General features: G+C 23.1%; 7 protein-coding genes across 7 annotated transcripts; 4 read left to right on the forward strand and 3 right to left on the reverse strand.

The window, feature by feature from the left end:
• Positions 1-640: 640 nt before the first annotated feature.
• Positions 641-898, forward strand: PVVCY_0400560 (conserved Plasmodium protein, unknown function; the record flags this gene model as incomplete). Its single annotated transcript, XM_008627781.1, has 1 exon — positions 641-898. The coding sequence occupies one exon, from the start codon at positions 641-643 to the stop codon at positions 896-898; it is 258 nt and encodes an 85-aa protein (XP_008626003.1).
• A 1,237-nt stretch (positions 899-2,135) lies between these two features.
• On the forward strand, positions 2,136-2,809 carry PVVCY_0400570 (membrane magnesium transporter, putative; the record flags this gene model as incomplete). Its single annotated transcript, XM_008627780.1, has 4 exons — positions 2,136-2,214; positions 2,360-2,418; positions 2,502-2,608; positions 2,707-2,809. The coding sequence occupies 4 exons, from the start codon at positions 2,136-2,138 to the stop codon at positions 2,807-2,809; spliced, it is 348 nt and encodes a 115-aa protein (XP_008626002.1).
• Positions 2,810-3,596: 787 nt separating this feature from the next.
• Positions 3,597-5,399, reverse strand: PVVCY_0400580 (T-complex protein 1 subunit beta, putative; the record flags this gene model as incomplete). Its single annotated transcript, XM_008627779.2, has 2 exons — positions 3,597-5,195; positions 5,397-5,399. 2 exons carry the CDS (start codon positions 5,397-5,399, stop codon positions 3,597-3,599), a joined length of 1,602 nt encoding a protein of 533 aa, XP_008626001.2.
• A 2,182-nt stretch (positions 5,400-7,581) lies between these two features.
• Positions 7,582-8,781, forward strand: PVVCY_0400590 (40S ribosomal protein S23, putative; the record flags this gene model as incomplete). Its single annotated transcript, XM_008627778.1, has 3 exons — positions 7,582-7,591; positions 7,975-8,153; positions 8,533-8,781. 3 exons carry the CDS (start codon positions 7,582-7,584, stop codon positions 8,779-8,781), a joined length of 438 nt encoding a protein of 145 aa, XP_008626000.1.
• A 633-nt stretch (positions 8,782-9,414) lies between these two features.
• On the reverse strand, positions 9,415-10,037 carry PVVCY_0400610 (40S ribosomal protein S12, putative; the record flags this gene model as incomplete). Its single annotated transcript, XM_008627777.1, has 2 exons — positions 9,415-9,762; positions 9,957-10,037. The coding sequence occupies 2 exons, from the start codon at positions 10,035-10,037 to the stop codon at positions 9,415-9,417; spliced, it is 429 nt and encodes a 142-aa protein (XP_008625999.1).
• A 1,343-nt stretch (positions 10,038-11,380) lies between these two features.
• PVVCY_0400620 (60S ribosomal protein L7, putative) lies at positions 11,381-12,565 on the reverse strand (the record flags this gene model as incomplete). The annotated part of the gene is made up of 3 exons (XM_037634948.1): positions 11,381-12,022; positions 12,128-12,253; positions 12,560-12,565. 3 exons carry the CDS (start codon positions 12,563-12,565, stop codon positions 11,381-11,383), a joined length of 774 nt encoding a protein of 257 aa, XP_037490139.1.
• Positions 12,566-15,209: 2,644 nt separating this feature from the next.
• PVVCY_0400630 (EB1 homolog, putative) lies at positions 15,210-16,526 on the forward strand (the record flags this gene model as incomplete). The annotated part of the gene is made up of 1 exon (XM_008627775.1): positions 15,210-16,526. The coding sequence occupies one exon, from the start codon at positions 15,210-15,212 to the stop codon at positions 16,524-16,526; it is 1,317 nt and encodes a 438-aa protein (XP_008625997.1).
• Between the last annotated feature and the right edge of the window lie 287 nt (positions 16,527-16,813).

Here is a 16,813-nt window from a genome sequence, read left to right on the forward strand (position 1 = left end):
AATACATCCCTTTAATACTTTTATTAAATATTTAGCCGTTACATATGTTCACTTTTTTAGGTAATTTACATACCCATAAATGTATAACAATGTAAAACATGAAAATTGTGTAAAATGTGCCTAATGCCGCTCAAAATAATAATTACATATTTTTAAAAATAAATAAAAAAATATATAATAAAAAAAAATAGTGTAAAAAAAATTATTTACAAAATGCGTACGCATATATAAATATTTATTTTTTATGGGTATTGTTTAGATTTTTACCGTTAGCCTATTTACAAAATATTTAGTACACTTACAATTTGTTTTTCCAAGAGTATTAAAAAGTTGAAGATACATAAAAATGGTAAAATAAAATAATCGAAGTAAAATAATGAAAACACACAGTAAATATAAATAATACACTTGGAGGAATATCGTTAAAGGCGTTTTAAAAAATATCATAATTTTTTTGCCATATTAATATTTATAATTACTAAGCAAATACCTTTTTGCTTTAACTATAAACACGCTGAATGATAAATTTCATTTTTTAAGGCCACGTTTTACAATTATACTTTTAACACATTATCACAGTTTTTATATTATTATATGTATTCCCTACCCCCCCCTTTTTGAGAAGCTTTATTAAAAAAAAATGACGTCAGCCCCAGGATTATCTTTTGCAAACCTGACTCTTATGTTGGATTTGCCACAACTACCTGCCATTTTTTTTGTTAATGTAAAAAATAATGTCAAAATATTGACAAACGAAATCAAACAAAATATTACACCAACCGAAGATATATTTTATCCACATAATAGAATTAATTTACAAAATAAAAAAATTAATAAAATGGGAAGAGTACGGAAATATAGCAATAATGAAAATTGGCTATTTGGAAATCCATTTTAGCTAGTTATAAAAAAAAAAAAAAACATTGTATTTTATTTTTACACTATTCAATTTATGAAACCGAATAAACATCGTTAGACTGCCTATTCCATCATTTTATATCAACATTATTTATTAGTAAAAGTAATTCAAATAAATTTAAGATATAGAAGAATAGACAAACAAATATAAACCCATCATATGTGTGTGCATATCTAGCCAATAGTTTTACAACAAACATTTGTATTCCAAAATGGCTGTTTTTTTTTTTTTTTAATTTTTTTATTGTCTTATTTGTGTGCATAAATAAATAACTTTCATGCCACATATTTTTTTACCACTACAATTATTTTCCCACTTTTTGATAAACCTTTTCATACTACCATAAAATATATTGCTTCTTTAACTAAGCAACTAAAAAAATGCTTATTACAAATACATTGAAAAATTAAAGAATAATCGAATGCTTGTCCAAATCCCTTATTGTAAATACTATGCTTATTTACTTTTAATTGTTTCCTTTATTTTATAAATATAAAAAATGAGAAAAATAGTTATATAACCTAACTCATTTTGCACACAGTACTAATACTATAAAGTGACTGCAATTGAAAATTCATTTTTTTATTAGTACAGTTCTATATCCCTATTTATTACTTCTTATTTATTACTTCTTATTTATTACTTATTATTTATTACTTCTTATTTATTACTTATTATTTATTACTTCTTATTTATTACTTATTACTTTTAAGTATATTTTTTTATGTAAACCAATTTAGGATATGCACAAACAAAACAGACTGGAAAAGGGCTGCCACATATTTTATAGAAAATTTAAAGGATGCCCAAAAAAAAAAATTACTTTATTTTACAAAAACTTTTACATAATATATATTATAATGACTTTCCTTAAAATATTTATTTTAAATAAAAAGGAAATTACATATTTTTTTAGTAATATACTATAATTATTATTTTTTCTTTTTCGATATTATGTATGTAGCACTTTTAATGTTCCTATTGGTACATAAATAAAAAATGCAAACGTTGTGAAATAATTATTTTACTAAAAAAAATATTACCACAAAAAATCAGACTATGCATTATTTATTGTCCCCTTTTTAATAAGAAAAAATGCAAAAAAAATTATATTTATTTTAAAAAAAAAAACGAAGATATTATGTAAATAATATACAAATGTAAATGCTTAAAAAAGTTTAAAAACACAAATAAAGGAAAATAAAATAATAATAAAATGATAAAACACTTTTCAGTTATGATAACCTTGATAGGGTTATCCTCCCTATTGAAATGTGGCCACAATGTTTATTTGCGTAAGTTGAAAATTAATACATATAAATATGTATATAATAAATGCATAACTTGTATAAAGGGCAAATTGAATACCCTATTTTGTATCACCTAAATAATATATTATATTCCAAACTTTTTAAACTACTTTTTTATTTTCTTAAATAGTACTTAATGCTTTCAAACTAGGAAAGGATAGCATCGAGGATTTTACAATTCCAACACCAGTTAGCTATAAAAACAAAATGAACATAACTTCTCCTGTTTAACCAGATTTTATTAATCTAACTTTGTTATACTTTTTTTACAGCTAACAATTCAAACAATTTTATGTGCCCTCATAACAATATACGGAGGAAGTAAACTATTTCTCAGCTTTAAAAAAGTTGAAGATATGCCAAAAGATTTTGACAATAAGTATGAAAAATAAATGATATACATTTGTTTATCACTACTCAGGGTTTGCCCTATTGGTTGTCTGTATTATTTTATTTTATTTTTTTTTTTTTTCACAGATCATGGGATGCGACACACGTACGGAAAAGCTTCCGCCTAAGCTACAACAGAAAGTTTTTTATTAAGGATTATATTAATGATTTTTTATCTAAAAATATTTAAAATAAATATTTTCTACAACTATAGAAAATGTTATTATTTCTACATTTCAAATATTAGCATGAATGCAAACTTATTTTGTCCCATATTTAGTGTCAACCATTTTGAAGAAGTCTCCTAATGCTTTACAATTAAATATGCATTTTTTTTTTCTTTTTTTTGGTATTCCTTTTTAGTGAAAAGTCGCACTATAATGGTGTTATTTTTTATGACCCAAATATGTTTTCGCTTGTCTACATAATTTGGACATTTTAACTTATTCTAATTTTTTAACTTATTTAACTTAATTTAATTTTTTGTTATTCTTACTTTTAGTTATGAATATAAACAAATTTACATGCACCACAAAAAATATATATATCTATGAATTCTCGAAAAATAAGGAAAGGCCAGCAGACACGATATAAGTTTTTTTTTTATTTTTTTAGTAAACATGCCAGCATGGGGCCTTCATAAAAAATTTATAAAAAAATTAAACGAGATAAAATATATTGCAGTGTATATAAGTTTTGTATATAGTACATAAAAGAATGTATAAAAAAAAATAGCTATATATGCTGAAAATTAATTCTGAAAAAAAAAACTTAATTAGTGTAAGTACCACTCGCATAACTACTTCAATATGCAAAAGCAATCATCGAAGAATGCGCAGTAAAATAGATGGTTTAATATGAAAATGTAGTAGTATAACTTGGGTAAAGGTTATTTCTTGGAGAGTAATGTATGGGATCTATGACATGCACCACATCATCGTCGATGTATGACTGTGCACACAGGATGGAATGATGGCTTATACACCACTTCTTTGCCTGGGGGCACATTTTATTATGTCGTCAACTCTCAAAATCATTTCTACTGCTTCAGTAGCTGATGTTATTTGTGAGAGTTTCGAATTGTATGACTCATATATTCCTAATTCCATAATATTACCTACATCCCCATTGTTAATATCAATACCAGCATATTTATTTCCTTTTGTATGTTGAGCCCGTATTTTACTAACTATTTCTGAACTATCAAAACCACCATTATCTAATATATATGTTGGTATTTGTCTTAAAGCTTTAGCATAAGCTTCAATTGCTAAACTTCTTTTTCCTTCAACTGTTCTTGCTAAATTATCAACAGCATTACTCATTAACATTTCTGAACAGCCAGCTCCTAAAACAATTCGGTTATCTTTTAAAGTTTCTGAAAGAACAGCTAAAGCATCATGTAATGATCTTTCACTTTCTTCTAGAATATGAGAAGATGCACCTCTAAGTATAATAGTACATGCACCATTTTTTTTACAACCTGAAAAACGTATTAATTTATCTTCACCAATCATAATTTCTTCAATTTTTTCACAGTGTCCTAATTTTATATTTAATCCTTCTTCAAAAGTAGATGCTATTTCAGCTCCTAAACAATTAGCTAATCTTTCCATACCATCAAAATCACTATGTTCTATAGTCATAACATTATGTTCTCTAAATATTTGTTCAGGATAATTATAAATTAATTGTCTATTTATAAATACATTACATCCATGTGATATAATACTTTCTACTTTTTTTTTCATTTTCATTTTTTCTTCATTTTCTAAATCCTGTATATCTTCAAAACTATGTACATTTACTTTAGTTCCATATATTTTTACTTTATCTGTATCCATAGGTGTATTAGCAATCATTACATTACAATTAGTTAAAGTTTTAGGTTGATTTATTCCGATTTTTTTTTCCAAAATAAAACCATCTTCTAAATAAGATTCTTTAATTGTACCTCCACTTTTTTTTATTATATGTATTAAATCTAAATTTAAATTATCTTTTATTCTCATAATTGCATTAACAGCTAATTCAGCAAAATGATTTTTTTCATGTGTTAATAATTTTGATGATAAAGTGGTTCTAGCTATTTTTAATAAATCTTCTCTAAATACATCTGAATTTATATCATGATGAAAACATGATTCTTTTAATGCTTCTCTAGCTGTTTCTAAAGCCATACGAAAACCATCACAAATTATTTGAGGGTGAATTTTATTTTCAACTAAGATTTCAGCATTTCTTAACATCTCAGCTGCTAAAACAACAACACCTGTAGTACCATCACCACATTTATTATCTTGTTGCATACTTACATCTACTAATATTTTAGATACTGGATTATCTAGCCATACTGATTTTAAAATAGTAGCTCCATCATTTGTTACAGTATGTTGATGATTTCTTGATCCTTCTATATTTAAAGGAGTTAATATTTTATCTAATCCTCGAGGTCCTAAAGTACTTTTTACTAAATCACCAACAGCTATAGCTCCAACAAATCCTTGCAATCTTGCAATTTCCCCCTTGTCCTCTTGAGCCCCTTGTTTCAATACTTCAGGTACAACTGTGTTCATCTAAAAAAAAAGAAAAAGAAACCAGGAAATATATTAACTATATATACCATAAAACTTTATGGAATACTTTATTATGCTAGAAGGAAACGGTATACATAGTCCCACTTTATTTTACTACCACACACGACATTGAAAATGATCATATACAACAATGCAGTTGATCAAAAATAAAAAAGTACATCCAAATAAATTCACACTTACCATTTTTGTAAATTTGTGAAGTATAGAAAATGTAGAAAAAGTTGGAAATATTTGAAAAGTTTGAAAAAAAATAGAGTAAAGAATAGAGAAAAAAATCGAGAAAAAGTTTGCTAAATAAACAATGTTCTTTAATTTTTTCTCCTTAAATTAGCATATTAATTTGTGTATATTCCAAGTTTAATTTTTCTTTTTTTTTTTCATATATATTTAATAATTTTTTAGAAAAAAAAATGTATATATATATATGCATAGTATTTTCCCACTGGCATATGGTCACCCAACGGAATAGTAATTTTTATTTTAAAAAAAAAAATAATTTTTTACATGTAAATTAAATTGATAATTATCATAATAAAAAATATTTATATATTCAAACATTTTTTTATTATACTTGGTTATTAAATGGGTAAGCTTATTTACTATTTTTTTTATTCTCTCTTATCACGTTAAATATATTTCTACACATAGAAAAATAGTGAAACCCCAAAAAAGTACAAATGACTAGGCAAGTCATAAATACATTTTAATTATAGTTATATAAAAGTTTTTTTTTTTTAAATGTATAAAACAATTATAAATAAATCATAATTTTTTTAATATTATCCATCTAATGTTTAATTCTTTAATAGGATCACTAATACAACAATAGTAACAAAATAAGAATAGTGTACTACATATAAAAAATAGGAAAATATTTACTTTATACTTTTTTATTTACTAAAAAAAATATTATATCATTCTAAACCGTACCAATTAAAAATAAAAACTTTTTTTTAAACCTTTATAAGATTGAGGTATTTACATATGTATAACCTATTGTTGGACATATGAATGCGCATATTTATTTATTATAAAAATAATGGATTATAGAAATATATTTTATTTTCAGTTTGGTGTGTATAAATAAGTATATACTACATTCTATTAGTTGGCACTACCTATGGATATTGATAAAACTTGCATAGACATTTTGTTTATGGAAAACTTTAAAAATAATATCGCATATTATTTTCAAACCTATCTGTGTTATTTATAAAACAATTCAAAATATGTAAAACCTATATATTTATAAAAAATTTTTAAAGTTAAATTATAAAGGTCCCTTAGTAGTTTAAGAATATGAAAAATGTACGTATATACCTTTTACCCCTTAACAAGTTTACCCCTTAAACTTTACAATTTTTTGAAACAATTTACCAACACGTATTTATTTGTTCTTATTAAAAAATAAAAAAATGTACTAAATAATATGTCCATATAATTGGTAGCAAATAAGTTAATATTTTACTGTCATTTTCAACGTAATACTATGTTAATTTTTTTTTACTATTGTATGTTAAGCAAAATTACACTTAATATAATATTATAAAAAAATTATTATAATTATATAAAAATAATAAACCTTTATTTTCCCATATTATTATTTATACATTTATAATTATAATAATTTTTTTATAATATTATATAAGTGTAATTTTGCTTAAATCAAAGCATATTATTTTCAGCAAACTACAAATAAATTGGGGTACCGTTGGGGAAAACCTTTTTTTGGAAATAAAAAATAGCTTAAATATTTATTATATAAAATATGATGATAATAATAATGATAATAATAAATATCCACGTGCGCATTAAATGGTATACTTAATTTTTATATGCATATTACTACCCAACTAACAATTATTGCATAGTATAAATATTATATATAAATTTATTGCCCTTCATTTTTTTTTTAACTTAAAAAATATATATATATATTTATATAACCACTTAGTAACACCCTTGGGCTTAGCTCGGATTTCTCAGTACTTACCTAAATGCTTGGCAAATTTTACCTTACATACGCTATAATATATGCATAAAAAATATATATATATATTGCTATACTTTTGAAGATACCATTTTTTAAATATATTTATGTAGTATGCCCTCACCTCAATAAAAAACAAAGTTTGTAGATATACGTAAATTAATATAATTTTTTAAATGCATATATATAATAATAAATAGATATATATAAAATTTCATGAAAAAAAATATAACAATTTTTTTTATTTATAAATAAAAATTACAACGAATAAAAATACAAAAAACATATTTGTTTTAAGTATTTACAAAGTAAAATTATATTTTATGAAAATTTAATAATATATAAATTTAAATTTAACAATATCATTAAATCAACATGGGATCAGGTAAAATTTACATACAAAAACATCTTAATTATATATATACAATTTTTAAGGGACTAAGATTTATTTGTTATTCAACTATATATTTGTATATACTATAATTATGCATGTTCATAAAAAAGTAACAAACAGTTTTTTTTATATCACATATATTATTAACAAGCAATAAAAAAAAAAACAATGGAAATAAGAAATACGAAAATATATTATGACCTTAAAAAATAGTCCCTATATATTTTCCCCTTTTATTTTATATGGAAAATAGTCCAACTATTTCTTCCCTTAATATATACATAATGTTATGATTCCTAGTCTGTAGATCACTACAGGTTTATATTATTATACTTATATTTACAATTGCTATTTTTTTTTTTTTTTGATAACAGGAAAACCTAGTGGATTAAGGTCAGCAAGAAAACTTCGAATAAGAAGAAGAACACAAAGATGGGCAGACAAGGGATACAAAAAATCCCATTTAGGAACTAGATGGAAGTCTAACCCATTTAGAGGAAGTTCTCACGCTAAGGGAATTGTTGTTGAAAAAGTCGCTATTGAAGCTAAACAGGTAAAATAAATTATTTATACACAAAAATATATATGTACAATCTAGCCAATGTTCATAAAAAAAAAAAAATAGCTAGCTCCTGTGAAATAATAAAATAAAGCTATTTGAATAAAATATGATTTAATAGTGTTCCATTTGTGTTTCATAAGCTAAGTATACAAAATAGCTCGTGAGTCAAAAAATGGATAAAAAAATTGCAGAAATAAAAAATATATCAATTTTTATGATTTATTTATACATAAAAATAATTTAGTTCTCCAACAACACATTGTTTGTTATTATATATTTATTTGGAAAAGAAATGTTGTACACATTAAATATTCTATGAATGTGTCATAATATTTATATTAATTACTAAATTATTATTTTCTTTTTACAGCCAAACTCTGCATACAGAAAATGTGTTAGAGTACAATTAATAAAAAATGGTAAAAAAATTACCGCTTTTGTTCCTGGAGACGGTTGTTTAAATTTTATTGACGAAAATGATGAAGTTTTAGTTTCAGGATTTGGTAGAAGTGGGCACTCAGTTGGTGATTTGCCTGGTGTTAAATTCAAAGTTGTTAAAGTAGCAAGAGTATCTTTATTAGCTTTATTTAAAGAAAAGAAAGAAAAACCAAGATCATAAGTTTTTTTTTTTTTTCCATCCCTATTATGTTGTGCAACTTTTGCATATGAACACTACATGTATAAACATACTAATATATATTAATATATATTTTTTTCAAATTTTTTTTTTTGCTCTCCTTCACAAACGTGTGTTTTATAACTATGTGCAAATGATTTTCTATGCTATATTTATTTCATAAATTTTGGAACATTTTAAAGAGATAGCTATTTATAAATCACCTCATACATAATAAAAAATTGAAAAGTAATAAAAAATATGAAAATTTTATTACATACATAACAAGGTTATAGTTTCGAATTGGCATACATTTATATACAATTTTAATTCCGGTATTTTTCACCTTTTAAAATGTACTGATTAATACGTTTGCCATGGTATGATATAATATTCCCCCCACGTAAACATGATAAACTTTTATTTATCATCAATATTATTTGTTATACTATTTTAAAATGTCGTAAGTCTTTTTTCAAAAGTGCAATGATTATATACATAATATTTTGTAAAAAACAAAATAAGAAAAAAAAAATGTATGTATAATATACATTTTTAAAATGTGCATATTATTAATATAATTGTATCAAAAATAATGGTAAATCGCATGTACATACATATTATTGCATGAATTGTTCAGGCAGCTGCAGCTGTTGGTTTTTGTGACATAAGGAAATCTCTTTCAGCTGATTCTTCACCAAAATCAATAACAGCAACAGAACTTGCTCCAATAATTTTTCTAGCATTTCCTTCTTTATCTACTTTAAATAATCCAGACCATTGTCCTAAATCTTTACTATCATTATCAATCATAAATAATGGGATTTGTTTTTCTGCACATAAAGCAGTAACTAATTTTTTATAGGCAGGCTCGGAGCACACATTTGATAAAAAACAGACTTTGGCTTCTTTAGATTCAATTGATTTTATTACTTCCCTTATTCCAATCTTCAATCCATCATGTACTAAGGCATTTTTTATGACCTATAAATATGTATAAGAAATTTTTTATTTTATAAAAATTTACCAAAAATTACATGCATATATAGTATGTAATATGCATATATAGTATGTATATCATAATTAATTATGGAAATGGGTGGAGTTTTATAAGCAATAACAAGATCTTCCCATTATATGAGCATAGATATGTAATTATTCACATTTATTAATATTACCTTTTGGATAGCTGTTATATTATCAAAAACTGCCTTTTCTTCAACTACTACATTATTTTCAACACTCTCTGCGTCAGCCATTTTTATTTGTTTTTATTAAAATGGGTAAATATATTTTTTTTAAAGTTTAATAATTTGAAAAAAAATGTAAAATAATTTTATTATAAAGAATTATACAAAATAAAAATATATTGTAATGTACATAATTATATTTTGTAAATTAACAAGAAATTGTTAAAAGTATTTTTTTTATTTTTTTTTTTAAACGCACAAAAAATATATAATTATGGCTTTAATTATTTAATGCCTTTTTAATTTAGTAATATTAAAAGAAAAAAAATTATCCAGAAAAATTATAAATAAATATTGCATACATAGCATATTAAAATGCTTGGTAATAATATATTTTTTAAACTATATATATATATCACCTGTATACGCTTTCTATACCTACTATTTCCTACGTATTGCCAATAACCACATCATCATATTATATTTAGTAAAATTTGCCAACCTTATTATTTTTTAAATATAATATATTTAAGCTTGCTTAATAATTTACGAAGCAATTTTTACCAACGTTATCCTTAAAAATGTCATTATCTATACATAATACTATGCAATTATAAATAATTTATATGATATGTACATTTATAATTTTTATGCTTTGCTGCATTATTGCATATACCTATAATAATGGGCTATAGTGCACAAAATAGGGCTTATACCCATAAGGTATATATAAAGGTATATATAAAAGTATATAACAATATAATATATATATATATATATATATATATATGTTACATTTTCCGCTTCTTAACTTGTGGAAAATAAAAAAATAAGCCCCCCTAAACAAAAATTATGATTAAAAAAATTAAGTAACAAATTTGTATACACATTATACAGTTAAAAAATATTTTTTTATATTTTATATGAAAAAAAATAAAAAAATATATATTCAATTATAATAAAAGAACTAAAAATTTCTACATTTAAGTTTGGGCAGTTGGCTTGAAATTTTCGAGGTGCCACCAAAAAATGTAGGTTATGAGGCTATGAACTTATGATATAGTCATAATATTTGGATTGTTTTTTTTATCAATATATTTCATACAGGTTTCAAAATTTTAGTTTGAACTAAATTATATGCAAGCACAATAAATAATAAAAAAATTATATAAATGATGGTCATATTCCATTGCATGTACTAATAATAAATATATGCAAAGGGAATAAAACACAATTCATTCATATTATGAAAATATTTCCATAAAAATATAAGAAAAATAAATGCATTAAAATTAAAACGATGCTGTAATCTTTAATTTAAAAAAAAAAGATAAAATGTTTTTTTCTTGAGGCATATAAAATTGCTTATAAGGATATATATACAACACTTTTTTGTTTTTTATTGGGCTTATTTAAATCATTCTACTAACCAACTCATTAATATGTTCTTCTCTGTTTCCCCAATCTCCAGGTCTTGGTTCATTAAATCCATGTCGTTTTGCTTTGAATCCTTTCTTGGGTGGTTTTAGTTTAAATGCCCATAAGAAATTATTTACTTTTTTAAAAACAGAGCCACAAGTATATATTTGGTAAACCATATCTTCAATACCATGTACATTATATTTACCTAAATGTTTTGAAATATCTTCATTGTTTTGGATTTTTTTTCTAGAATATCTACGTACTTTTCCATCCTTTATATATCCTCTTTTATATATTAAGTTTCTAACAGTGGATAATGATGGATATCCATATGTGACATATGGTTCAACAATTTTTAGCATTTCTTTTGTAGCTTTATTTACTTTAACAAATACTCCATTATGTACTTGTAATAATCTTAATAAGCGGAATACACTTTTTACTTTTGGTGGTAATTTATTAACACCCTTTAATCTTATTACAAAAACTACTTTCTTTTCAGCTTCTCTATAAAAGCAATTATTTTTTCTAGCTTCTCTTTTCAACTCTGTTATTTTCCTTCTTTCTTCAGCATATTCTTTTTCATATTTCAATGTCCTTGCTCTTAATTCAGTACGTTTTTTTTTGTTTATCTATAAAAAATAATTATAAAATAGTCAAATATATATAGTATATTATTATGCATGTATAAGCACACAATATTAATGAATCGACAATATGCATAATATGTAACTTACCAATTTGGTATCCTTCAATCTTTTCATGATTCTTTTCTTTACTGCTGCAGCATTTTTAGCTCTTTTGGCCTTTATGGCGGCCATGTCATTTCCTATTTCATTATCACCTTTTTCTTCATATCGATCCTAATAATTGTAAAAAAAAATATATATTATGAAATAATGCAATCATGGGATGTTTACATATATATCCATAGGCACAAACATAAAACTTTATGAACAATTTTGTGTTGGCTTGTCTGTTTATTCCCCAATATAATTATTATATATTCCCCATTTAAAGTGTATATAATATATATAAGCCAATATTCACATATATATGTATTTTATTTATATATATATATAACAATGGAAATGTAATACATATTTATATATCTATTAAATGCGTTGTTTTATTTATATAGTTTTATTTTAATTTTTTTAATTTCTTACTGCCATCGTTTATTTTTTTTTGATATATATTTTTCATAAAATGTTTAAGAACAAAATGATTTATTTGGATTATCCTCTTCTTTTTGTGAAGATTTATTAAAGATATTTTCTTTATCTAAAATTTTATTATTTTGTTATGTTTATTCAAAATAATATTTTTTTTTTTTTTTTAAATTATATATCTATGGAATTTTAAAAAACGGGAAAAAACAAACAATCAAAAAAATTGTATATATAATGGTAAATTTGTTAGTTGAAAGAAAATAAATATATACAAAATTAAATTATATGTATATATAGTTTTTTATTTTATTAATACTAAATGTATACGCCATAATTTACGACCTGCATATATATATTATATCCCATTTTTCCCCCTATTTGATATTTATCACACCTATATGCTTAAATTTTTTTGCTTAAGAATTATGCTTATATTTATTATAAAATAATTTGTATATATAAATAAAACTTATTATAGTATAAAAAGGTGCCTTAAATATACTTCCCAAATTCAACAATGTAATGTAGAAATATTAAGCTTAAGTAATAATATTTTTCTTATAGTGCTAAAATATACTCATACATATATACATACCACATATAAATTACCATAAAAGCAAATAATATATAGCCCAATGCTAAATAATGTAATAAACAATACCTATTATAAAGCCTTCAAAAAAATATCGTGCTTATATTTGTATCGAATATAAGCCATATGATATAGGGGGAGAAAACAAAAAAATATTCATGCGTAAAATATATATCTACTATAAAATAAATACCTACATATTTATTATACATAAATATATGTATGTTTTTTTTTTTTTTTTGTAAATTTTTTTTATTGCTTGTTCATAAATATTATACTAAACTATTTTTTTTATTCATTTTTGAATATAAAAAAAAAAATTATATTTTTAAATATTATTCTATGATTTATTAAGTTATACATAATTATTATATATAGATCAATATATGGTATAAAATATATACTAACAACCCCAACCATATATATTATAAGTATTATATTTTTCTAAAAATCCAAGTTTAACCTTGTAACTAAAGCTTGTTACATATATATTTTAAAAACAAAAAATAAAATAACAAAAGTTAATTTTTTATGAGGGAATAATAAAATGTGGAGCTAGCTTTTTTCTTATGGCTTTATTATGTACACATACATAAATTATATGCACAGCAATAATATTTTCCATTTATTATTACATATTTTTTAAAATTAAAAAGATACAATTTGTTTTGAGTATGAACGGATAACTTATAGTACACCATAGGTCACTCTCTCATGTTATTTATACCTATTTACCAAAAAATAATTAAAAGTTTGATAAAAAAAATGGCACTATACATATATAAGGTCTATGCGAAGTGAAGTATAAATTTTTACTTCATGATATATAATGCTTAATCATGCACCAGGCAATGCATGAAAACCCTTTCTACTATTTTTACATTTTTATGAACAAATATATTTATTCTATTGAATTATATGGCCCCTAAATGGGATATACTTTAAAAGAATACGACATTTTAAGGAAAGGTTACCATGTTTTGATTTCATATTATCACTTCCCATGCATATAAATGAATTCAAAATATACAAATGCTAAACATATTTTACTCAAAATTATGTTAATGCCTAAAGTATTACACTTTGTACTGGGAAAAATGTATATTAAAATTCGAATAGACGAAAAAGCAATCATTTAAATGTGCATTTAAAGGAATATAGAAATATCAAATTATTACTTAATAAAAAGAGCTTATCTTTTATATATCCGTATAGGATATATCTTTTTATTATTATTGTTTTTCCTTTGTTTATATTAATAATTATGGTATTCCAAGCTAATTGCTATATATTCCTTTTATAATGCTATTTTATTTTTTAGTTTGTATTTTCTTTAAGCGTCATTTTTGCATATAAGCAAAATAAAATATTACACACATATTAACACAATTAGTGCAAAAAACACACATATATTTATGTTATTCAAAGGATACATAAGTGTATATCCTCTTTTTATATTTTAATATAAATTCATGAGAATGTTATTTGCTAATTTTTTATTTGACTAGCACAAACACTTTTTTATTTATCCATCAATTTCAACAATTTTAAGATTATAATTTTTTGTCTAATGACCAATTTTAGAAAGATTCGCACACATATTCTTTTTGTATGTCTATGCATAAAATGCACAAGCATTGATATATACTTAATCTCTTTATATATGTACATTTTTTTTTAAATTGATAAAAAAAAAAAAATATAGCTAAAATCGCTATTTGTCTAAATAAGCTAGCTAAAATATTAAAAAAAAAAAAAAAAATAATAATAATTTTAAAACAATTTTTTAATAACACCGTCAATTTGTGTATGTACATGCAGGTGGGCAGAAATGACGATATACATAAAATAGTCCACTAAAAAGTAGAATAAAACCGCATAAAATAGAATAAAATAAAAATAAAATTAAATTAAAATAAAATAAAATTGGGTTAAATTATAAGTAAAATAAAATAGCTAAATAAGAACAAGTTGGATAAATTGCATAAAAAGCTACATGTAAAGCAATTTTAATCGAGCTTGTAGAACAAAAGCTGAGACAGAGAAAAATAAATTATGCATGAAGGGAAAGAAACATTTTCATTTGGGAACATGGATTCAGGAGTTGTTGTAAGTCGAAAAGAGCTGATAGAATGGGTCAACAGCTTTCTAAAATTAAATATTACAAAAATTGAGCAATGCTCAAATGGAGCAATTTATATACAATTATTAGATATCCTATTTCCAAATAAATCTGTTTTACATAAAGCAAAATGGAATGCCAGAATGGAATATGAATGTATAATAAACTATAAACTAATACAAAGTGTTTTTAATAAATTAGGAATAAAAAAAGATATGGATATAGATAAACTTATAAAAGGAAAATATCAAGATAATCTAGAATTACTACAATGGTTTAAAGCATTTTTTGAAAGACTTGTTGATTATAATAATGAGGAAATTGCTAATTATGATGCTATGGAAAGACGGAAAATATGTATATTAGGAGAGAGAGGAGATTATAAACTTTTAAATAACTATATGCCAGATTGGGCAAAAGTTGATTTAAATCTTATAAAAGATAAAATTGTTTCAAATAATTCCAAAAAAAATACGGACCCTATACCCAATACATATCAAAATATGAACACTACAAACTTAATTCCAACTTCAAGCAGTTCAGCAAATATCCAGTCTAACATTAATACAAAGAACAACCAAACTACAAATAATATTCATTCTCATAACAATCGTAGTAGAAGTTTAAGTAGAAAAGATTTAAAAAGAAATGAAAAACCTAATAATTTAGCTAGTACAACTATTAAGTATAATAATTCTCATACTTCGAAAGACATAAGTTTTCAAAAAAAAAAATTAACAACAATGGGACCTGATACTATTAAGACAAACAATAGATTATCCATTCTAAACAAATTAACTTCTCAAAGTACTATGCCTTCATATTATAATAAAAATAGTATATCTGAAAACTCAAAAGATAATATATCATTAATTGATCAAAATAAAAAATTAAAAAATTTATTGGAAAATAAAAATCAAGAAATTATATTATTACAAAATAAATTACAAGAAGAACAATGTGAAAAAAAAATTATTTTATTTGAAAAAAATTTTTATTATAATAAGTTAAGATTTTTAGAATTGTTATGTCATCAAACAAATAATGATTCCATACTAATAAATGATATACATCAAATAATATATGCACGAGAAAACACCTACTTTCATCAAACAATCTCGACACAAAATCAAGAAGATACTAATGATGATGGAAATAACAACGGGATTATCCAAAACAACAATGACTGCACTGAGCAGTATGGAATGGAAAATGGTGAGCAACATGCCATCGGTTCTCATATAGAATAATTCCACTAATTAATTTGCATATTTATATTTTGTCTTCATTTTTTTTTTTTTCATTTATATGTTTATCTATCATTATCCATCCTTATCTTGGCTCGTCCTATATATGAAAATGAAAAGATAAGTATATAATGAAGGAGCATTAATTTGGGCTCCTAATTTATTATTAATTAATGTTTTTAAGTTCTTAATATTTCTTAATTTAAATAAAATTTGCGACATTTTTTATTCTCTACATATATTGTATGCTTAGTTTTATCATTTTATTATGCCACTTTTTTTTTTTACAA

Source organism: Plasmodium vinckei, assembly GCF_900681995.1.
Source record: "Plasmodium vinckei vinckei genome assembly, chromosome: PVVCY_04".
NCBI classification, from domain to species: Eukaryota; Apicomplexa; class Aconoidasida; order Haemosporida; family Plasmodiidae; genus Plasmodium; species Plasmodium vinckei.